This window comes from Nomascus leucogenys, chromosome 5 (assembly GCF_006542625.1).
Source record: "Nomascus leucogenys isolate Asia chromosome 5, Asia_NLE_v1, whole genome shotgun sequence".
NCBI classification, from domain to species: Eukaryota; Metazoa; Chordata; class Mammalia; order Primates; family Hylobatidae; genus Nomascus; species Nomascus leucogenys.
Window position 1 is genome coordinate 65,358,964 of NC_044385.1, and position 25,129 is coordinate 65,384,092.

Here is a 25,129-nt window from a genome sequence, read left to right on the forward strand (position 1 = left end):
TCTAAAATGTAATTTATTAAAAAATACAAGAAAAAAACATGATTATGCTGTGGCTTTTTCTCAGGCTGTGTTGATCAATAAATAATAATTTGAAGAGACAGTGCAAATATAATATTTAAATTCAGGATTGATTTTTTTAAATAAGTATTTTAAAATATACATTAATCATAATTACTTTTATGTCATGCTGAATTTTCAGCTAATATAAATATTAGATTGTTTTAAGAGACGGGGTCTCACTGTGTCACCCAGGCTGGAGTGCAGTAGCTATTCACTGACTCAATCATCACACACTACAGTCTCAAACTCCTGAACTGGTGCTGGGTGCAGTGGCTGATGCCTGTAATCCCAGCACTTTGGGAAGCCGATGCAGTTGGATCACTTGAGCCCAGGAGTTTGAGATCAGCCTGAACAACACGGCAAAACCATGTCTCTACAAAAGGCATACAAAAAATTATCTGGGCATGGTGGCATGTGCCTGTAGTCCTAGCTACTCAGGAGGCTGAGGTGGAAGTATCACCTGAACCTGAGAGGTCAAGGCTGTGGTGAGCTGTAATTATGCCACTGCACTCTAACCTGAGTGACAGAGTGACAGCCTGTCTCCAAAAACAAAAAAAACCTCCTGGGCTCAAGTGATCCTCCCACCTCAGCCTCCCAAGGAACCACCAGGCTCAGCTTAAATATGTACTTTAAAATCAATTTCCACATGCAAGCATTGTACACATTTATAAATAGATAAATCAGACCTTGTGTCTAAAAGAAAGAACTGTATTTCTATACCATAAGATTACACTGCAAAAGACTAAAAATAACCTAAATATTCAAAAGGAAAAGTTTCATATCAAGTCTACAATATAATATACAATCTTAAAATTATCATTATGAAAATCATTTGTATGATTTTAAGAACACAGAATTATTATACATGATGTAGAATAATGCATATTTTTATATAGGTATATTCTATACCTGTATAAAAAGTATATACATGTGAGGCCAGCCATGGTGGCTCATGCCTGTAATCCCAGCACTTTGGGAGCCCAAGGTGGGCAGATCACTTGAGGTCAGGAATTCGAGGCCAGCTTGGCCAACACGGCAAAACCCCATCTCAAAAAAATTAGCTAGGCTTGGTGGCAGGTGCCTGTAATCCCAGCTACTCAGGAGGCTAAGGCAAGAGAATCACTTGAACCTGGGAGGTGGAGGTTGTAGTGAGCCAAGGTGGTGCCACTGCACTCCAGCCTGGGCAAGAGAGTGAGACTCCATCTCAAAAAACAACAAAAAAAAGTATATACATGTGAACCAAGACTGAAAGGAAACAAGTTAAAACAGCAGAATTTGTGACTAGACTTTTAGGTGACTTTATCCCCTTTTTCAATTATCATTAATAAATTGCTTAAATATTTATATGAGTTTCAAAGTAAACATATACTACCAATTTATAGACTGTTAATTTTCCCAATGTTGGAATGGTATATAGGGCCATGGGCATCAGTGGAGCCAGCGGATATTTTAAACGAGAATTTAGAGTTGGTTTAGTGTATGCACCTTCTCAAGTCTTGAAGATTGAAGTTGGAATCAAACTCCCTTGAATGTAAGAAAGCTTGCATTTGGGGAAAACGATGCAGATCTAACATCTGCAGAATAAAGTTCTCTCTGATAGGAGAGGCCTTTCTAATGAATGAATTTAAAGATATACATCCAAGTGCATTTTGTGCTCCAGAGTATCTTAAATACTTACCTTCATCTGCCCTATTAATTTCATGTTCAGGAAGTCTGGAGCTATTGGGTCTGGAAGGTGAACCCACAGATGGCTGCAATGAAGGAATTTCATCAACATCTCTCAAATTAGCAAGCATATCTTGTAGTTTTGACCTATTGGGCCCTAGCCAAAAAAAGCGGGGGGGGGGGGGGGCGGGGGAGGAGACAAAAAAGAGAAAAGAGAATTATCCAACTGCATCAAAATGGTATCATAAGCCTTATTTTCCATCTGTCAATATTTACCTTTAAAAATATTCTACTAGATTAATAAGAATTATTTTCAAGTTTTCAAATTACTGTAAAAGTTTATTTCTTGAAAAGAATTATACTTTTTAAATTAAGCAAATGGGACATCACTATTTACATAAAAAAGAATGCTCGTGTCCAGTGAGACCATGAAAAATAACATTCTTTAACCACTGAATATTGCTCTAAATGCAGCCAGATACAGATTGTGAGCCTATGGTGCACTGAATTAAACAATAACATCCCTGTTTGTTTAAATTAAGGTGCATTAATTGCCTTACATCCTGAAGCTATGGCACTCGAGGTGAAGTCTCATGCCCTACCGATTACTTACCTAAACTTTGATTCTTCATTCTCCCACATCCCTGTTTTGACTGTTTTATATAGGATAGAGGCTGAAACAGATCTTCAGTAGTTTTTCCTGTTATAAGTTTAATTAAGAATGGGAAAATCTTACCCAAAGTCTGTTATGGTTTGTTCCTATACCAGCAAAGAATACAACTATTTTTAAGCAATTTTAACTAATGCCTAGAAATATATTTCAAGATGGTATGATTGGAGTACATGATTTGACTGGAAATATCTCTACTAGACCACATTGAAAAGACTCAAACTTTTCTAATGAGTACTAGTTCAATTAAAAAAAAAACTTTATGGTGGTTTATAAGTCAATGCTTTATATATCAATTCAAAGCATGGCTTCAGTTCTATTTTTATCCTAAGTCTTTACTTGTTCTTAGACTGCTATTTTATCAAGATAACATGAACTGAAGACATTAAACAAAATGTGCTGATATGTGCAGTCCCTCTGTCTTCAATGAAAGATGTTAAAATTTCTCCCTTACAGTGTCATTTTTCTTCACCATACTAAAAAAACCATGTGCTAGATGTCTGAACACACTGTAATCCCCCGATTTAAGAAATCCAATTGCTTCTATTAGTAGGAATATTGTTCCAGTCAAATGGTGCAGTTTCAGTTAAGTGCTAAATTCCAACTACAGCAATGCCTTGATATTTGACAAGAACTGAATAATCAAAGGAAAGGTAGATGGATTGTGCATAAGTCCTGGTTACCTTTCCAACTAAATGATCTTTTATATTTCAAGACATTCATTTTTGTAGCATAATGACCTAAAGAAATATATCAACATTAAGTTAATCTGGAAATTATTTCTCACATATGACATTCAAATTTTCCTCAAAATTTCAGTTTAACTGGTTTTTTGTCATTACTCTCAAAAGCCATGACAAATCATCTCCCTATGCTTGTTAAGATTAAATTGTCTATCAGTAAGTATATTTGGCTAAAAGGTATGAAATGTGCTTATGTTTTAATATTAATCTTTCTCATTCTGATTTAATCTATATTGAGATAACATTAAACAACATCATCTCTCATTATGTAATGGCTTAACATCAATAGACACTGACTTTTTATCAAATCAAGCTAAACACTTGTAAATTCTAAAATATTTGAAATAAAGCTTTAAATGCTTTTAAGTAATAAAGTTTAAAAGAATGTCCTAACAGGAATGGACTGGTCTTTAATTAGCTTTAGCATCACTACAGAGAGAGAAAAAGAAAAAGCGTATCTTTCCAGTCTTACGCAACTTTAAAATACATTTCTCGCTAAGTTAGATTTTAATCTCACTTTATACTACCTTAATATCTCAAATAATCAAATTCCTATTACCATAAAAGGGAGGCCCATATTGTCAATGAGGGTAGAAACACAAGGAGGTAATTTAGACTTGTTCCCCTAAGATGATGATTTAAGACTGTTTTCAGGAAAGGTTTGCAAGATTTTGTATTTCCATTTTACATTCTTAACTAGATCCACTGCTAAACAATTTGCATAATGAAATAATTAAACATATATGATTCACAGGGCTAGAAATTTCCTTTTGAGTTTTGTTTTTGATGTGGCACATATTAAAAAGGAAAAAAGGTCATTGGTAATAATGTTATAAATAAAATTGGCCAAAAATGTTTAAATAGAAAATAAGTATTTTTAGAACTTATATATTTGACTCTGTGCCCTGTATAGCATATAGTGGTATGAGCAAATGAATTGCATGTTATGAACACATAGAATATTCAGGGGTAGAAATTAACTTTCTTTATGTCACCAATGTGTAAAATTTTAAGCAATAATTTTGGTGGATTGCCAGAGGGTCACACTAAATGAGTTATAAATTGTCACTGAAAAAGAAAAACATTGTTATAATTAAGCACAGATACTTTTAAAAACCAAATTATCACTGTGTTTGAATACATAGCCCAACACTCATGAGGCTCTGGATTTATTATTGGGATATAGTATACGTGATTCCATAAGTACATGTGGGTTATTTTCTTTTAAGTTCATAATTAAATAGCTAATCATTTAATTTCAACCCCTGAGAGCAGGTGAAAAGGAAAGAGGTCAGGAGCAGAAATGAAAAACAGTAAATAGTTTTAGGAAAACATTGAAAAAAAAACTGGGGGATGTAAAGAGCCAAGATTTATGATTTACAGGTACAATGTTTTCCACTTACTCTTCACCCCCTTTTTCCCCTTTCTCTCCTTTTTGTATTGTTCCTTGAGTTTGGTAATTACTCCCTGGTCCACATTCCAGGCTTCAGGCATAAGACACTGGTCTTCCTTTTCTAAACAGAATGAAACAAATGAAACAGCCTTTTTCAATAAAATATTGAACACTCTGAGTCAATATGTCTGAATGACATAACAACCATTTTCTTTATAGTATCACTAACTTAGAAAAAGTTGGTTTATTCATTTTCTATATATAAGTCACACAAAAAATATAATCACTAAGAAGAAATGATCAGTGAAATTTCCTAGAATCAGTTTCTCTTGAAAGACACACACACACACACACACACACACACACGGAAGATTTTATTGATTTTTAGTAAATTAAGCCCAAACACTTTACAATCAAGAACTTCTTGGCCAGGTGGGGTGGCTCACGCCTGTAATTCCAGCACTTTAGGAGGCCAAGGTGGGTGGATCACATGAGGTCAGGAGTTCGAGACCAGCCTGACCAACAGGGTGAAACCCCATTTCTAGTAAAAAAAAAAAATAAATAAAAATACAAAATTAGCTGGGCATGGTACCTCATGCCTGTAATCCCAGCTACTTGGGAGGCTGAGGCAGGAGTCTCGCCTAAACCTGGGAGGTGGAGGTTGCAATGAGCCGAAATTGTGCCATTGCACTCCCGCCTGGCAACAAGAGCAAAACTCTTGTCTCAAAAAAAAAAAAAACAAAAACAACAAAAACCAGAACTTCTCGTTTTCAGAATTCCACTAGGACTAACACGAAAAGACACTTTGTATTAATTTATGTGATGAGAGAAAATTATTATTTAGGGATTGCACAAAATAAACTCCAATGATCTTTTAAAGAATTTTATATTTTTGCCATGTGTTCACTAATAACAGATAATTTTTATTTTACAGGCTTAATACATAGTATTTGTTAAAACTTATTAATCAACCATCATTTAAAATTTACAACTTAAATGATGTTAGTTTATAAATTCTTAAAACAGGAAACTGAGCTTCTAGTAGTAAAGAAAATCAATAATCTTCACTATTTCAAGAGAAGAAAATTTAAAGACTATGTTATGTATTTATATTTACTATAAAACAATGTAAATACTATATAATGCTATGTATATGTTAACTCCGAATGCTAGCTTGAACCTGACTGATATATCCAACTGTTCATTCTACATTTCCATTAGGAAGTCTAATAGATACTTCCAAGCAAACATAACAAAACCAAACACCCAACCTCTCTCCCCATCCAATCTGTTCCATCCAAAGGGTTCCCCACCTGATTTGATGACAATTCCATATGTGCACTTGCTCAGAGCAAAACCCATTCTTTCCCACTCCACATTAAATATATCAGGGAAAACTATTTTCTCTACCTTCACAAATATTCAGAATCTGGCTTCTCAGCACATCTACTACTACTCTGACCACCATGATCTCTTGCTAGGATTACTACAATAATTGTTCCCTCTTCCCCAAGTCTATTATCAACACTGGTTTCCCTGTGTAGTCTATTCTCAATGTAGCAGCCAGAGATGGTTTAAAATAAAAGATCATGTCACCCTTCTTGCTCAAATCCCTCCCATGGCTCCCCATCTCACCACTGGTCTACATGGCCCAACATGATCTGGTCATTTCTTACTACATTCTCCCTAGAATCACTCTGCTCTAGCCACTCTGGCTCCCTTAAATTTCTCAGGCATGCCAGGGATGCTGCTACCTTAGGGCATTTGTGCTGGCTTTCTTCTTCCTGAACACTTCTTCCCCAGATGGCCAATTGCCTCATCACGTCTTTTACTCAGTTGTTATCTTCTCAATGGGGCTTATCATGGCCACTATATTTTATGGTTTTAATTTTTATATATGTGTGTGTGTGTGTGTGTGTGTGTGTGTATTTATTTATCCATTTATTTTTGAGGCAGAATCTCATTCTATCAAACCAACTGGGGTGCACTGTCACAATCTCAACTCACTGCAGCCTTGACTGCCTGGGCTCAAGCAATCCTCCTACCTATGCCCCACAAGTAGCTGGGAAAACAGGTGTGTACCACCATGCCCGGCTAATTTTAAAAAAAAATTTTGTGGAGATGAGGTCTCACTATGTGGCCCAGGCTGGTTTCAAACTCCTGGGCTCAAGCAATCTTCCCACCTCAGCCTCCCAAAGTGCTGGGATTACAGGCATGAGCCACTGCACCCAGCTAACCACTCTATTTTGAATTGTAACCTGCCTTCTCTACCCCACACTGACCCCAGCTCTATCTCCCTTACTCTGTACTTTTTCTACTTTCCATAGCATTTATCACCTTCTGACATACTATATCCTCTTAGTTGAATGTAAGCACCAGAAGAATAAGGATCTTCACCTAGAAAACCTGGCAAATAGAAAGCACTTGATCAATATTTGTTGAATGAATGATCCGAGGAAACCAAAGTGAATCATAATAAACAGAAATCTGTTTTTAACAATTTGAGTTTCAATCCAGTTTAGAAAACTGTTTCCTGGGCCTCTGAATATAATACTATTAAAAATCATTTTAAATAACATTTTTATATACTTAACTAGTATCTATCAATAGGAGAAACATTCTTTATTTTCCCAGAAAGACATAGCAATTAAAATGTTAATTTTCATCAATCAGGTCTTAATAATAAACTAGATGGCTTTTGGGTCCCCAGAATGTCTTCAGGTTTTTGAAGTTAAAATGTAGCCTTATAATCTCACTAGACTCATAAAAACAATAGCAATCATGGAAGATGTATGGTAAAATCTTTTTGCTTGCCAGAATCTAACCAGATTCTCAACCTAAGCATATTCCTCTTTTTTTTGGGGGGGGGGGCGGAGGAGGAGTAGAGTAGAAGAGAGATGGAGAGAACCCTTAAAATGGATTAAATGTTCACTCAATTAGACAAGATTTGCAATCTAGTTTTGTTAATTTGTTAACAGTGAACCCTTTGAACCTGAATTATAAAATCCTAAAACATACAGGTCAAACTACTGGTAAAGAAACCTCCAGGGAACTGCAAGACTCCATTTACTCATGCTCACTAACAGAACTATCCAGCACACTACTAAAGAAGGAGACAACTCAGTTGTGAGAACAGTCACGCATGTGACTCATATAATAGGCTAGGTAAAATGTACACACATGTATCACATAATACACTGAGCTATGACTCATACGTTAAAGTAAAGGAAGTTACGCAAGGAAGAGTGCAGCTCTACTCAGAGAAAAACCAATCTCCAGTACGCTTGCAATATGATTCACAATTAAAATGACCAACTATATCTATGCAGATGTGTGATTCCTCAAAGAAAGACCTCAGTGTGGCACAGCAGATGCAGCTATGTTGGTGGACTTGCCTAAAATATGAGTAACTTGATACACAAGCTCAGTAGGGAATAAGGCAGAATAAAGGCCTGTTTCACTTTAACTTCCCCTTGGTTTCCAGACTTGTTTTCTTGAAAAAAAAGCCAGTCACTAGATAGCCATTGTATCCTTCAATGACTAAGTAAGTATCTTTTATTTACTACAAAAAAAGGAAAAGAAGTGCCATTGGTACCATGACAGAGTCCCTGAAGGTAATGGCAAATTTACATGGTTTAAGCAAAAGTAAAGGCATATGAAAAATTTATTGTGTGCTATGGTTATAAAGTTACTATTGTCAATATTATCACTGCGCCAGAAAACTTTTTTTTTTTTTTGAGACAGAGTCTCGCTGTGTTGTCCAGGCTGGCGTGCAAAGGTGCCATCTCGGCTCACTGCAACCTCTGCCTCCCAGGTTCAAGTGATTCTCCTGCCTCAGCCTCCTGAGTAGCTGGGATTTCAGGCACCTGCCCCAATGCCCAGCTAATTTTCATATTTTTAGTAGAGATGGGGTTTCACCAGTTTGGCCAGGCTAGTCTCGAACTCCTGACCTCAGGTGATCCACCTGCCTCGGCCTCCCAAAGTGCTGCGATTACAGGTGTGAGCCACTGTGCCCGGCCCAGAAAACTATTTTTTAATGATTCTTGGGCAAATGAACCTACCAATCATTCTAGAAAGTAATTTTCAACTGAATACTGAGGGCAAGAATAAGTCAGCTGGATGTAGAAGTATAATCAGTTTCTTCCTCTCATAGGAAGCTCCAACATAAATGCAAAATAATACACTACAGGTGACTATCCCTTACCCGAAATGCTTGGGACTAGAAGTATTTCGGATTTCAAATTATTTTGGATTTTGGAATATTTGTATTATACTGGTTCAGCACCCCCCAATCCAAAAATCCAAAATCCAAAATGCTCCAATGCATATTTTCTTTAAATATCATGTCAGTGCTCAAAAAGTTTCAGAATTTGGAGCATTTCAGATTTCGAATTTCACATCAGCGATAGACAGAAAGCCTTACTTAAGTAACTTACTTAACACCTCAACAAGAAGAGTCATTAAAAGATTCAATAAATGGGCCGGGCCTGGTGGCTCATACCTGTAATCCCAGAGCTTTGGGAGGCCAAGGCAGGTAGATCATTTGAGGTCAGGAGTTCGAGACCAGCCTGACCAACTTGGTGAAAACCTGTCTCTACTAAAATACAAACAATAGCCGGGTGTGGTGGCAGGCGCCTGTAATCCCAGCTACTCTGGACGCTGAGGGAGGGGAACTATTTGAATCCAGAAGGCAGAGATTGCAGTGAGCCAAGATTGCACCACTGCACTCTAGACTGGGTGACAGAGTGAGACTCTGTCAAAAAAAAAAAAAAGATTCAACAAATGCCCTTATTATAATGGTTTCTCCTAAGTAAGGGGGGTTGAAGTCTACTTTGAATGCAAGGCAGAAAAATTAGCAACATAACATAATATCTCTTCTAGACCTTGTGCTACTGGGATTGTTCAATATTTACAGAGGAAGAACATTTCCTTGAGGTAAGCACAAATCAGTTTTATTGTAAAATGTTTCAGATGGAAAAAAAGGTTACAAAAAATCTATTTTTGTTTGTTAAAAACATTAGGAAACCTTTTTCTTGAACTTATCTAGGAGAGTTTTCTTATCAGTCACTACATATAATGACCAAGCAATCATGAAGGAGAAAAAAGTTCAACAAAATTTTTAAATGAATGAGAGAAGGAAAAGGTATCTTACTTTTTTTCATTTTGGCTTTAGAACTCTTTTATTTTTCCTTCAGAGAAGAAATATACCAAAAAAATAGGGATTTAATTAGTATTTCCAATGTGTATAACTAAAAATGTAAAAAAAGTTCTTCATTTTAAGCAAAACACACTAAGTAACATTTAGACAGAATTAATACCTGTGTTCCAGTCTTATAGCCTGTGTTCTAGTTCTTGAAGGTATATTAGAATCTGTATTTATCCTAAGTAAATTAACATAGAAACAGAAAACCAAATACTACACGTTTTCACTTATAACTGGAAGCTAAATAGTAGGTACTTATGGACATAAAGACGGCAACAAAGACACCAGGGACTACTAGAGGCAGGAGGCAGGGAGGGCACTAAGGGCTGAAAAACCAACTGATAAGTAAGGGTACTATGCTCAGTACCTGGGTGACAGTATCATTAAACCCTGAACTGCATCATCACGCAATATACCCAAGTAACAAACCTGCAAATGTACTCCCCAAACTGAAAGTTGAAAAAGAAAAAAACAAACAAAAAACAAAAAAATACTATTTATAAATAGGGTAATCTGTATAATTTGGGACATATATCTTTTTTATTGAGAAGAACACTCAATATTGAAAAGATAACAATTAGCTGCAAATTATTTACACATATATGAAACTAAAATCTAATTTTCAGTTATTCACACAACATGAAGAAATGATTTTAAAATTCATATGGAGAATTCAAGTTCAAACATCATGAAAGGCTGGACCCAAACCAACAGATCCCTATCCTCTTCTGGGGAGAACATAATATAAAACCTAACTTTAAAAAAGTAAATACAAGGCTGGGAGCAGTGGCTCATGCTTGTAATCCCAGCACACTGGAAGGCCGAGGCGGGCAGATCACCTGATGTCAGGAATTCGAGACTAGCCTGGCTAACATGGTGAAACCCTGTCATTACTAAAAATACAAAAATTAGCCGGGCCTGGTGGCGCACACCTGTAGTCCCAGCTACTCAGGAGGCTGAGGAATGAGAATTTCTTGAACCTGGGAGGTGGAAGTTGCAGTGAGCCAGGATCACGCCACTGCACTCCAGCCTGGGTGACAGAGTGAGACTCGGTATCAAAAAGCCATTGCACTCCAGCCTGGGTGACAGAGTGAGACTCGGTATCAAAAAGCCATTGCACTCCAGCCTGGGTGACAGAGTGAGACTCGGTATGAAAAAAAAAAAAAAGTAAATATACTGCTGAGCTAGAAAGAAAAACAATGAAAACTTTCAGGTGCCAGTAATAAAGCATAAACATAGCAGATCCTGCTGCTGCAACTCAGTCCTGGCTAGAAGCCTTAATGCTTGTATAAAAAGTCAATATACAACTCTAAGTAAGATTTCTTTACATATGTTACAGACAATTAAAAATGGAATTTCAATATGGCACTGCTTTCAATAGCAAAAAAAAACCCTAAGAGTACTTTTAACGATTTATGCACAACATTTTTACAGGAAAAATTAAACGACCTTTTTCTTTTTGAGACAGAGTTTCCCCAAAATACTTGTTTTAACCCTTATTAGATGTTTAAAATATTTGATTTTTTAGAACATTTTGAGAAGAAAAATTCTATGGCTTTACGAACTGTCAAATCTTAAACTATGACGAATGACTGACTACAATTTTTTAACTCATACTTCTTTTTGCAAGTAAGCTGTCAGCAATGAGATCTCCAAAAATCCTCTAACTAAAGTCTCATAATTGCCACAAAAATCTAGATTTGCAAGTTCTACTGTCTAAACAGAAAACAGAGAATATTCTATATAGTAATTCAAATTCTTTTCATACTGTATTGCTTTTTTTTTTCTTTTTAAATGTGGTAGTTATACAATGTTCCTTAAACACACACGCATATTCATCCCAGATAAAGGGTGCTAGTAGTAATAAGTTCACAGAATGCTCACTATTTCAACATTATAGTTAAGATGTTGCCCTCCTGGTAAAATATTAATTTCTTTTATTTACTTAACATCTCTGGTTGGATCCAGTATGCTTCCTTACCCCAGTCTGTTCCATCGCCTGCACTTCTAGATTCATTGTCTCCTTCCTCTGATGTAACCAAGAAGTCAAACTCCTTTAGAGCTTCTTTTGTATCTCGATCTTCACCACTGTCAGGCAATGCTTTTTTCCAAACAATCTAATGAAAAAACATGCTAAATTAAATAAAGGAGATAGTTTCCCTTTACCACTGAATAAGAAAATTCAATTATTTTCTTCAGAAAGTGTACCTTTATTGTGTTAAATAATTGTACTACCTCAGTGAAAATCACATAGTTTTAAAAATATGTACATTATAAATTTTAAAGCAGTAATTTAAACTTTGCTCAATGGTATTATGGCTTGTTTGTTTTAAGTGAACTAATAGAACCACATACTGAAATATAAGACATGTACTGAAACCACAGAGAGATGATTTACAAGGTTCCCATAATTATTTCTACTGTCTTAACCTTGCATCAGTTTTCTCTAGTAGCTCTCCGTGTATTTAACTTTTTCCCTAAAATGTTGATCTTTCAGAGTGTATCTAACTTAGATTTAACAACAAATTGATAAAGGCTGTTATGGTTCATTTTTCTATGTTTAGAAATAACTCTGGAATCACAAATCCAATTGAAGGGCTAAAACTTAAGCTGAATACATGCAGAGACAAATTTTGTGATCTACATGCCTAAGCTGTTTATGAACTGTCTCTGTCTCAGTCACCTTTACCAACATGGGCCTAAAGAAATTAGGATGTTAGTTTTGCATTTTCTTTGAATAAAATTTCAATATCTCAGTTTCTCTAGACTTCAGCTTCTTCACTTCATGCAAAACAGAAATAACATGATATGATCAAATGTTATCGCTGGGCTATTATGAGTGGCTTAAAATTGTAAAAGTTTTACAGACAGACCAATAGGATAGACTAGAGAGTTGAGAAGTAGACACCAAGAGATGACAAACACGTGACTTGTATGGCCCTGTTCCCATGCTGTTAATTGGTATCATTCATCAATCACAGCATTCTTCTTCAAAGACAAGATACAGCCTCAGAAATCCTTCTCAGCACAGCACTCCAAGAAGCCACTACCAACAGAACAAAGGTGGCATCATAGATAAATCCTATCTAGCCTTAACTGTCCTGGTACATATAAAAAGTGTATAGGAGTGGCCGGGCACGGGGGTTCACACCTGTAATCCCAGCACTTTGGGAGGCCAAGGTGGGTGGATCACGAGGTCAGGAAATTGAGACCATCCTGGCTAACACGGTGAAAACCCGTCTCTACTAAAAATACAAAAAAATTAGCCAGGTGTGGTGGCGGGCACCTGTAGTCCCAGCTACTCGGGAGGCTGAGGCAGGAGAATGGCGTGAACCCGGGAGGCGGAGCTTGCAGTGAGCCGAGATCGCGCCCCTGCACTCCAGCCTGGGTGACAGAGCGAGACTCCATCTCAAAAAAAAAAACAAAAAACAAACAAAAAGAAAACACAATTGGATAGGAGAAATCAAAGGATTATTTAATGATGCTACAATAATTTGTTTAACTATTTGGGATATTTTCCTAAAATCAAGAAATACTTCTATGCTTACAGCACCTCCCACTCTAACATCTAGCAAATCTATTAGATAAACAAAAAAAGCAAGATCCGTGTGGCAGACTGGGAACAGAAAATCCGTGCTGAATGTGTATGCTTTTATAAATACAAACCATATTCTAATAATCTATTCTAATTTTCCCTAGGTAGCCAGACTAAGGTAGAAAGGTGTATCTGGGCCAGGCACGGTGGCTCACGCCTGTAATCCCAGCACTTTGGGAGGCCAAGATGGGCGGATCACGAGGTCAGGAGGTGGAGACCATCCTGCCTAACATGGTAAAAACCCCATCTCTACTAAAAATACAAAAAAAAAAAATCAACCAGGCGTGGTGGTGGGCACCTGTAGTCCCAGCTACTTGGGAGGCTGAGGCAGGAGAATGGTGTGAACCCAGGAGGCGGAGCTTGCAGTGAGCTGAGATTGTGCCACTGCACTCCAGCCTGGGCGACAGTGCGAGACTCCATCTCAAAAAAAAAAAGACAAGGTGTATCTGAAGAGTTATGCCAAGAGGACACCCCAATTCTCAGAGTTCCACATATAAATATATTGCCTAATCTACCTTCTTTTACCCTAGAGGCTTAATCCCTCCATTTTCTAGACTCTGATGAGTTGCCAGCTGTAATTCAGAGGGACCATCACCAACATCCTACAAAGTCTTTGTTCTCACTGCCTGACAAAAAGAGCAGGCAAAATCCATAAGAAGCATGTGGAACCTCAAATTGCAAGTATGAATGTATTTTCAACATTAAATATGGTATTAAGTAATAAAAGCAACTCTTGGGGGGAAAAACTTGTTTCTAGTCTCATCGCCTCAGTATAACCTTACAAAGAATAAAGGTAAATGACATTTATTACTGTCATTGCAGATTACTATTTACTAAGTATCCCACTTTAAATAAATAAACCAAAAGTCCTCCGCTTTTAATGTTTAGGTGTAGAAGAAAAACGAATTGTGTTTACCACTGGAGAACAGGATTAGAATAGGAAGGGGTAGAGTTTGTAATAATAAGCATGTATTATTTTTCTTCCTGACATAGAAGGTTCCACTCCACTTCCACCTTCAATGAGCTTATAAATCAATTTAAGAAATTAAGAGAAAACCAAAGAAGTTATGGGTTGCATAGGATGCCTAAGTAGATTAGAAAAATGAATAAAGTGTCACTTCAAAAACCATTAGGAGGGCCATGACACAAACGGACGTGAGATTCTTTATACTGTGGCTAAAAAAAATAGTTAATAGCTCTTAGTTCCATTCTTTTTCCGCCTAAAGTTCCGGAATGTGGAGACTAAATGCTGCTGCAGAACTTAGGCTTCACACAGTTTGAAACTGATCACTATTTACATGCATGTATAATCTCAGGGTTGTTATTACACTTAACTGGTAATGACGAGAATACTGATAATAATGACGGCAAAGAAAAATAAGGGCCAAGTGCAGTGACTCGTACCTGCAATCCCTGCCCTTTGGGAGGCCAAGGCAGGTGGATCGCCTGAGGTCAGGCGTTCGAGACCAGCCTGACCAACATGGAGAAACCTGTCTCCACTAAAAATACAACATTAGCCAGGTGTGGTGGTGCATGCTTGTAATCCCAGCTACTCGGGAGGCTGAGACAGGAGAATTGCTTGAACCTGGGAGGCGGAGGTTGCAGTCAGCCGAGATTGCACCATTGAACTCCAGCCTGAGCAACAAGAGTGAAACTCCGTCTCGAAAAAAAAGAAAAGAAATAAAGTAACATTTTTAAAACTTGTTCAACTTGACATTTTAATAGGATAACTTTCAGCTTTCCCTATAGAATGCAATAAGTTATGCTTGTTCACTGCTACACAGAATTAGGTTGTTAAAGTCCTTTTCGGCATATAGCTATTTGAATAAAGCTGTGAAAATTAATGCAATATAATGTAAAAAATAAGCAAAACTGTTAAAACCAGTGATTTGCTTAGAAATATTTTTTTCCAAAAAAACTAAAAAAAAAAAAATTTTTTTTTTTTTTTTGAGACAGAGTCTCGCTCTGTCACTCAGGCTGGAGTGCAGTGGCGCGATCTTGGCTCACTGCAAGCTCTGCCTCCTGGGTTCACGCCATTCTCCTGCCTCAGCCTCCCGAGTAGCTGGGACTACAGGCACTCGCCACCAGGCCCAGCTAACTTTTTTTGGATTTTTAGTAGAGATGGGGTTTCACCGTGTTAGCCAGGATGGTCTCGATCTCCTGACCTAGTGATCCATCCGTCTCGGCCTCCCAAAGTGCTGGGATTACAGGTGTGAGCCACCGTGCCCAGCCAAAACTAAAAAAAAATTTTGAGTGCAGTGTCATGATCATGGCTCACTACAACATCAAATTCCTGGGCTCAAGCGATCCTCCTTCCTCAGCCTCCCATGCAGTTGGAACTACAGGTGTGTTCCATCACACATGGCTAATTACAAAAAATGTTTTTTTTTTAGATATGGGGTCTTGCTATGTTGCCTAGGCTGGTCCCAAACTCCTGGCCTCAAGTGATCCTCCCACTTCAGCCTCCTGAGTAGCTGGGGTTACAGGCACAAGCCACTGCATGCAGCACAGAACTGCTATGATCTGCACTAATTAGAAGACAGTATATTTATTATGTTGTTTACTTAAAAAGACAACAGTCTATGGTTTAGGAATTTCTAGTAAGATCATATGTAATAGTTAATAGTTTATGATTTAAATTGATATCACTAAAAGAAACATATAGCATCATGATTCAAGGCATTATTTAATACTGAGCTATGAATAAAGTATTTTGATGGAAAAATAATATCTCAATGCCAGCATCCCACAGAAATCACAAAGGACTACACAATTTCCAGATGATCAGGACACAGAAAAAGTATCATAGAAATTTAGGCTTTTCCTTTTACTATGGTAAATTAAGACACATGCTATTACTACTTGTTTGGATAAAAAAAATTGGAAGTTACTATTTGAATCTCAAATAATTTCCATGGCAGGGCTTTAGCAGTAGAGTACTACTGAATAGTGGTGATGGAAAACAATAATCTGGCAGTAATAATTTGAGTCTCTGATGGAGCCTAAGAAGCAGAAGGCATAAAACACACAGAGTTTACACTTTGAAAGCACTTTATAGTTAAACAGATCATTTTTGCATATAGTGTCTCTTTGTTCCTTACAAAATCCTCCATGGTTAAGATGGCTATTTATAACAATCCTCATTTTACGAATGAAAAAACTAAGCCTGAAGCATTAAGAAACACAAATAGTGGCAGAACTGGAGCTTAAACCCAAGTCTTTTAGGTCCAATCTGCTTTATATTACTTTACTTTCCTCCTCTCTATTCATAAATTAATGTGAAAGAGAAAATGCAAACATTTTCCTAGACAAAGTGAAACATGTCCTCATATCTTACTTAAAAAAGAAGGAAAAGGAGTAGGAGGAAGAAGGAAGGAGAGAGAAGGGAGAAGGGGAAGAGGGGAGAAAAGTGGAGAGAGAGGAAAAGGGGGAAGAAGGAAGAAGAGAAGAAAACAGAGAAGGGAAGAGAAAGAAGTGGCTATTTTGAGACATCTCTCATTCCAAGAAACTGCCATGGGAAAGTCAATAAGCTTATAAACATCTGAACAAAACATGAGAAGAACCCTAAACAATTTTGAAGAAATCTAATGGAAGAGTTCTGAAAGTTTGCCTACCAAAACAATCCTGACAAGAGAGACCAAAACAATCCTGACAAGAGAGACAAAAACTGCATATATTAGAGCTGATGCTAGTTGCGATCAGGCACCATGATGTGTCTGTCAATTCTATTCTCTTGTAACAACCCATAACCCTGCATTTTTATAACACACAATATTTACTACATTCATCTGCCCCATAGAAAACTTGTCCCATTCAATGAATGAACAAAAAGTCAAACAGTGAGGAATTTCAAGAGAAAGCTACTATATTAAAAATATTCTCAACTTGAAATCAATATTATAAACTCTCATAAATGTCTCCAAATTCATGAAAAAGAAAAAGCTAGGGGTTAAGATTAAAGAACATGGATTCTTTTATGCATTATGTAGTATGTATTATAGTCCCTAAAAATATTTATATCGTATGAGTTATCTAACTCACTGCTGAAGTATCAATGACGCTTTTCTCTCTTCCATCAACGTGATCATCTTCATCTTCATCACTGAAATCTGCAGCTGCACTTTCAAGGAATTTGAAATTATCCAGCACGGAGGCAGAATCTGTTAACTCAGATTTTCTGGTGTAAAACATGTATATCCTGCTTAATCTTTCTAACTTCGACATAAGAAGTAACCCATGATATGTTGCATTAACTTCTGTTTATATGGTAACTATAAATCCCAAATCACATTATCTACATTGATTCTTATCAGTTACACTCCCACAAATTTAAAAAGCAATACAAGAAGTGGATGCTAAGTACTTTGTAATCCTATCTATCTATCTACTTACCTACCTACCTACCCTCCCTACCTACCTATCTACCTGGAGACAAAGTCTCCGGGCTCTGTCACCCATGGAGTTAGATTGATCTAACTCCAATCTCTGCCTCTCAGGTTCATGCAATTCTCCAGCTTCAGCCTCCCAAGCAGCTGGGATTACAGGCATGAGCCACCACACCCTGCTAATTTTTGTATTTTCAGTAGAGATGGGGTTCCTCTATGTTGCCCAAGCTGGTCTCTAATTCCTGAGCCCAAGTGATTTGCCAGACTCAGCCTCAGCCTCCCAAAGTGCTGGGATTATAGGCATGAGTCACTCATATCTATTTAGATTAGTGGTAATCTAATGTAAAAAACTCCCCTTCCTGATTTATTATTATTTTGATCCTTACACCAACCTTAATGTATTTCATTTTAAAAATATTTTTATGATCTCTACCACCATTTTTCTCTACTCTTGTCCTCTCTGCAACTCTCCCTTTGACCTCTTACATAAGTTTACACAACTAAGAAAATAACAAGTATGTCATTTTTCTGATGCAATCTTGTATTTCTGCTTAACAGCTACAGTAAAAGAGAAAATGTGTACATAAAGTTACTAACAGCAATACACTAGTTAAATTAACATTGCTACTAGACTTGACCCTGTTGATTAATACGCCATTAATCTCTTAGAAATAGTTGAATTTTCAAATATATGACTTGAATTTAGTTCCCTCAAAATAAATTTAGTAAAGATTGGCCGGGCACAGTGGCTCACACCTGTAATCCCAGCACTTTGGGAGGCTGAGGCAGGCAGATCACAAGGTCAAGAGATTGAGACCATCCTGGCCAAACAACATGGTGAAACCCCATCTCTACTAAAAATACAAAAATTAGCTGGGTGTAGTGGCGCATGCCTGTAGTCTCAGCTACTCGGGAGGCTTAGGTAGGAGAATCACTTGAACCCGGGAGGCAGAGGTTGCAGTGAGCTGATATCGTGCCACTGCACTCCAGCCCAGGTGAGAATGAGACTCTGTCTCTAAATAAATAAATAAATAAGTAAATTTAGTAAAGATTCCAATGGCCATAACAGAAAGATTTATCTCCAGTTCATTAGGTAATCTTTTAGACAGAGAGCATTTTCCTGAAAAAAGAAAAAAATGTAGAAACCACTACGGACAAAATTTTCAAAAGACATCTTTCTTAAATTTCAAATCTGCTTACAGCTTTGTGTTTCGTATCACCCTCCCCTAACTCTTTATTCCTACTGAAATCAGACAGATTAGCAACAGTATCTTTGTCATTCTTAAAAGACAAATCAAGGCCAAATCACACGAGTGGTCTTCCCTGAAAGTCTTTACTGAAGCTTACTAAAGTATGCATTATAGTTCTTAAAAACATTTATACTATCGGCCAGGCATGGTGGCTTATGCCTGTAATCCCAGTACTTTGGGAGGTCGAGGTGGGCGCATCACAAGGTCAAGAGATCGAGACCATCCTGGCCAACATGATGAAACCCCGTCTCTACTAAAAATACAAAAAATTAGCTGGGTGCGGTGGCACGCACCTGTAGTCTTGGCTACTCGGGAGGTTGAAGCAGGAGAATGGCGTGAACCCGGGAGGCAGAGCTTGCAGTGAGCTGAGATCGCGCCACTGCACTCCAGCCTGGGTAACAGAGCGAGACTCCGTCTCAAAAAAAACCATTTAACTTGATGACTTACATTAAACCCATAACATAAAAACAGAACTAAAGATAATGTCCACATAGTCTATATCTATGCAGAGAAATACCATGCCTTAAATTTACAAATACAAGTTAATGTATTTTTTAACGCAGCCTACAAAGTTGGAAATGTATTCTTAATTATTAATGAATACATTTTAAGGTCCAAGGAACTTTGTTTATAAAAGTCCTACAGTGAACCTTTACCTAATCCCACAATTTTAATTTATATTCCAAATAGCAGGAACTATCTTCTTGGTAGAAAATTTACAGAGTTCAATTAAAACCATTCTTCCTTTCTAAACAAGTGTCAAAAGTCATACTTAAACATTCACAGAATTCTTGGCTTTTTATTCAATTAACAATCACGGAAATTTTTTCCCAATAAATAAGAATCTCTTTATTGAACTGTTTATGCTTATTTTAAGTAGAATTATATATAATTGTATGATACATAATCCAAAATGGAAAACAAAATATTTCAAATAGCTACTGAATTGTTCACAATTACGCTGTCACTTCAAAATGGCTACTTAAAATAGGTATTTTATATCAAAGGAAAGATAAATTACAACATTATTAGATAAAAGTGGTTAAAAAACAGTGTTACTTCTAAAGAATTTGAGGTATTTTTACGATTTCTGCATCACCAATCATGAAACGTCATTCTTAGAGATTTGTACTGAATTTCCAAATAAAATCTTTTCTGAAGTTTTATTTAGTGATTAAGTCAATATACTAAAATCAATTAAATATATTAAAATATGTATTAAATATCACAAATATTCTTGAATTAAGTCATAAATAACTCCAATCCTTGTTACCTTCTAACCAAATAGAATTTTAGAATTTTTATTAAATTATAATTAAATTATTTCTGTCACTACCTAAAAGTACAAGTAATGCCCATAAAACCAAAAATATTTAATAAGAACTAATAATAGCTAAAACACTTTCCAGACAAAATACTTACCCAATCATTGCTGTCTCTGTACCATTTACAACTGAGTCCTGATTTTTGGCATCTTCCCTGTCCGTGACATCACTTGAAAAGCCCAAGAAAGCTCGCACTCATTTAGATTTCACATCTAGAATAGTATCTGTATAACCCACCTCCTGTAGACAACTGTGTGAAGAGAATCCTTAGAGTTCAGTCATACTGGAATCACTACTCTATAATTTAATATGTAAATAAAAGTATTTAAACTCATTGCCTGCATAAGACTTAACAGTACAGTACTATGCTAGTAAGACTTGTTAATAATCTTCCAGCTGCAGATGGAGCTGTCTCTTGCAGTACCAGCCTCTACAGTCACTGAGAAAAATCAGAGAACTATATAATACACCATTTATTACATTTACCATAAGAAGACGCTGGTCTTTAATATATCTAATAGCACATTCTTTCCTTTAGGCTGGATTGGAGCTAGCTCACTCCCAGACTCTACCAAATGAGTATTTTATAATAGTTATTCCAGTAGTTTTTTAAAATTTGTCATGGATCAACTGTGATCTAGAAAGAATGTTCCTAGCATATATCGTCTCCATTACACACAAGAAGGTAGTATTTCTCGAGTCACTTCTACAGAATTGAAGCTTCTATCCTGAGACAACTTTAAAATAAAAATAGACCGCAATTAAATTGTAGAACGTAGGGTGTGTGTGTACACGTGTGCGTACGTTACTGAAAGGCAGCAACACAAAAAAAGAGCAAAGGCTTTGTATTGAGGGCTAGATCTGGGTCCTATTTCTGCCACTTACTTGCATAACTTTAATTCTCCTGAACCTCAGTTTTCTATCCCCTAAAACAGACACACCTAATATTGTACCTGGCATATAGAAAGTACTCAATATCTATTAACACCAAAGTTGACCAAAGCAGACCAAAAGTGGCAGTGGCAGGACCATGAAAAAGGTAAATGCCATTAATAAACATGACAGACAAACATCAGACATTAACTTATAAGTAGGCACCGAGACTACTGGATGAAAGAAGAAAACAAAGGTTGATGAGATAACCAGTTTAAGTTCAGTTTATTAACAAGATTTGGTCTTAGTTATTATAGCTGAGTTATCTCAGAAATATATGTGATCAAAGGGAGTAAGTGTATCTTACCAAATCAAGATGCTCGTTTTTCAATCCCATCCAATATTTATAGAAAGGTCTCAATTAAAATTTGGATAATAAATTCTCAACTTTCCTAAATTTAAAGTTCTTGAAAACTGCTTTAAGGATGTTATATTTGTCCATTTTTAACAAATAATATTTGAGACATACCTCACTTTGGCAATAAAATCACATTACAAATACCTGTTTCAAAACTGCTCTTGCCATAGATAAGCTGGTTTTACTCAACAGTAAGCTGGTTTTACTAGTCTAATTAGAGCAACAGGAAATTAGAATGAACAGATGGAATGAAGTCAAATTATAAGATACCAGTTTACCAGACAAAGGAGATTATATTTTACTCTCTGTGTACTGGGTAGTCCCTAAGGGTCTCTGGGCAAATGTAAAATATGAAAGTGGTGTGAGGAAGATGGGACATGTGGGGAAGACGGAAAGTCTGAGGAAGATGCGAAGAATGAGGAAGCAACTATATGACAAAGTGAGAGGGAAGTCTGGATTTCATCGGTAGCTATGCAACTCCTGTGAATGGACCTGGACTTAAAGTCTCAGAAAAAAAATCAAAATTTAAAAATCTAGCCATAATCTGCCTATGTAAAGTTTCAAATAATATTTATATAAACATTTAAGATTACTGAGAAGAAAACCATGACAGTAGTATACAATAGAAAGAAAGGAGAAGAAAAAAGCTACTCTTTTTTATTTTATTTTTTGAGACGGAGTCTTTCTCTGTCACCCAGGCTGGAGTGCAGTGGTGCAATCTCAGCTCACTGCAACCTCCGCCTCCTGGGTTCAAGTGATTCTCCTGCCTCAGCCTTCCAAGTAACTGGGATTACAGGTAGGGGCCACAATGCCCAGCTAATTTTTCTGTATTTTTAGTAGAGACAAGGTTTCACCATGTCAACCAGGCTGGTGTCAAACTCCTGATCTCAAGTGATCCACCTGCCTCGGCCTCTCAAAGTGCTGGGATTACAGGCATGAGCCACCATGCCCGGCTGTGATTTATGAAAACCACTCAATTTTCACTAAACATTATCAAAATGCTAAATATTACAATAGCATATTCTCCTGACATCTTTGAATATATAGCAATGTGAACTTTTATTTCTAAAAGCTGAAAGAAAAGCTCTGACTTTCAAATAAATACTATATTAGTACAAGGTTGGGTTTGTTTTTTTTTTTTGAGACAGGGTAGGTCTTGGTCTGTCACCCAGGCTGGAGGACAGTGGCATGTTCATAGCTCACTGTAACCTCAAACTCCTGGGCTCAAGTGATCCTTCCAACCCATCCTCCCCAGTAGCTAGGAACATGAAGCTTGGCTAACTTTTTTTATTTTTTTTAATGATGGGGTCTCACTATGTTGCCTAGGCTGTTTTTTTTCTCTTTTCCTCTAAAATAAATTATAACATGTTACTATACTTAGACAAAATCTATTATCGTTACATCAGAATTAAATATCAAATTATAATTAGGGTCTGTTAACCCCATAGTAAGAACACTATGTTTTATGTTAACATACTAAAACTGTTATTTGACCATCCTGTTCAACATTAAACACAGCAGCGTTCCTATAAAGACCAAAGCCCACGTGACAGCATTCCCAAGTCTAGGATCTCCGTCATACTTTTCCTTTGGCATGAGGAATGCCCAAAGGACGCTGATGTACTCCACCTAACAAAGCAGCCATTGCAAAACTATATCCACTGACAGCTTCTGGTGAGGTCTTCAAGTTGTTGAGCCGTTCTGCACACCTGTCTAGAAATGGTGTCAGCTGGAAAGGTAATGCCACAGCCACACAGCGCAAACACCATGCAGCAGCAAGTCGGGCAGTCATGCTTGGATGAAGAAGCACTGAAGTCACAATCTCCAAAAGCCCTAAAAAAGAAATACTCAAAATATTACTCTTTAATGAAGTCAAATGACTTCAGAGACTCAAAGACTATCTGAAAATCAATAACTGAAATCACAATCACCAAGATTTTACACATATAGATCCACAACTTTGCCTAAAACTACATACAGTAGAGTACTTCAAAGGAATATTTTCTATGAAGAACATAGTACAATTATATTTAATGTTGATGTAAAATTTAATAGAAGTCTTCAACAAATTTTAGTCAAGTTTTATAAAAAAAACTACCACAATAGCTTTTGATTTCTGTTCCAAAACTTTAACCATTTAATTCAATATTCTTTACAAGGAATCTTTTTTTTTTTTTTTTTTTTTGAGACTTGCTTTGTCCCAGGCTGGAGTGCAGTGGCATGATCTTGGCTCACTGCAACCTATGCCTCCTGGGCTCAAGCAATTCTCCTGCCTCAGCTTCCCAAGTAGATTACAGGCACGTGTCACCACACCTGGCTAATTTCTGTACTTTCAGTAGAGACAGACTTTTACCATGATGACCAGGATGATTTTGAACTCCCGACCTCAAGTGATCTGCCCACCAGGGCCTCCCAAAGTGCTAGGATTACAGGCATGAGCCACCGTGCCCAGCCAATCACAACAAATATTAATTTAAGTAAAACTTGATGATCTGAAGTGCTAATGATGACGATGATAAGCAACTAATCAGGAATTAAATATCAATCACACTTACGACTGAAAAAAGTGAAAAAACATGCTAGCAAGTAACTGAATGTCATACCTATAGACGCTTCTTGAATAAGAGGGGATGTGGTGGCATTCAAGCTCTGCACCAGGCTCCGGAGTTCCTGGAGGGCACAGACCATCACATGCTGGCTTGCTGCAATGTCTGCTGCACCAGATTTGTTTCGTCTACTTGTGTCATTCAACTGCCTCTGGAAACACAAAATCATGTCTTTGACATAGGAGAAATGAATTGTGGTATGATTTTTTTGGTCTACACAATTTATGATTTTAGCCATACCAGTTGATGTCTGAGTGTTAAAAACTATGCAGTTATTTCTCAGTGGAAAACTTGCAGAACTAAACACTGAAGTGACTTAAAAACATTGTTTAATGGCTTTATAATAATGCTAAAATACATACTGAGATATATCTTTGCTTCCAGGAATACAACCTAATTTTAGCAAGCAGCAGCAATCCAGTGTATAAAAGCACAGATACTGCAGAAACAAGACTTGGGTTCAAATCCCAATTCCACTAGTTATATTAGTTACGTGACATTGGGCAAGATATTCAACTTTTCTGTCCCAATTTCCGTATCTGTTAATGGGCTTACATGCCTATTTCAAACGGTACTGTGGTGATTAAAAAGTCAGTGCATATAAAGAATTTAACACAATGCTGCCCATAACACACATTCAATAAATGCTAGCAGCTATTATTACTTTATTACCATTGCTACTTTAAGTATTCCAGTATATTGGAGGTATCTGTTAAATTACTGACCAGAAAATGGATCTATAAGGAAAATGCCTTAAGTACCTCTTACTGGAATGTTTCTGTAAGTTCCCATTAATTAGCCTTGCTGCCTGCTACCCCAACCTTTTAGCTTCCACTAGAATTGAAACGTGTTTGACAAGAGACAACCAAAGATCCCTTGCCAAACTACTAACTGAGAATACATTCTGGCCCACAAATCCCCAACACGTATCATTATATTTAAT

At 36.9% G+C, this 25,129-nt stretch overlaps 3 protein-coding genes across 5 annotated transcripts in view; all 3 read right to left on the bottom strand.

Moving 5' to 3' along the window:
• Positions 1-4,687, bottom strand: part of LOC115835179 (striatin-like) — a 173,181-nt gene extending 168,494 nt beyond the window's left edge. For both annotated transcript variants that reach the window (XM_030813300.1, XM_030813301.1), the window contains exons 1-3: positions 4,542-4,687; positions 2,339-2,425; positions 1,739-1,882 (exon numbers count right to left, since the gene is read on the bottom strand). In XM_030813300.1, coding sequence (XP_030669160.1) covers positions 1,739-1,882; positions 2,339-2,425; positions 4,542-4,632 — 322 coding nt within the window. In that variant the 5' untranslated portion in view covers positions 4,633-4,687. The remainder of the gene's footprint in view (positions 1-1,738; positions 1,883-2,338; positions 2,426-4,541) is intronic.
• A 6,964-nt stretch (positions 4,688-11,651) lies between these two features.
• LOC115835180 (striatin-like) lies at positions 11,652-23,374 on the bottom strand. 2 transcript variants are annotated; one of them, XM_030813303.1, is made up of 4 exons: positions 23,290-23,374; positions 20,387-20,539; positions 17,371-17,506; positions 11,652-11,851 (listed from the first exon to the last, which is right to left on the bottom strand). In XM_030813303.1, exons 2-4 carry the CDS (start codon positions 20,392-20,394, stop codon positions 11,672-11,674), a joined length of 324 nt encoding a protein of 107 aa, XP_030669163.1. In that variant the 5' UTR covers positions 20,395-20,539; positions 23,290-23,374; the 3' UTR covers positions 11,652-11,671. The 2 variants fall into 2 exon arrangements, with proteins under 2 accessions (XP_030669163.1, XP_030669162.1); XM_030813302.1 differs by lacking the exons at positions 20,387-20,539; positions 23,290-23,374 and having other exon boundaries at positions 17,371-17,742.
• Positions 23,078-25,129, bottom strand: part of LOC100599233 (HEAT repeat-containing protein 5B-like) — a 33,451-nt gene continuing 31,399 nt past the window's right edge. Inside the window, 2 exon segments of the mRNA XM_030812456.1 lie at positions 23,078-23,413; positions 24,184-24,331. Coding sequence (XP_030668316.1) covers positions 23,157-23,413; positions 24,184-24,331 — 405 coding nt within the window. The 3' untranslated portion in view covers positions 23,078-23,156.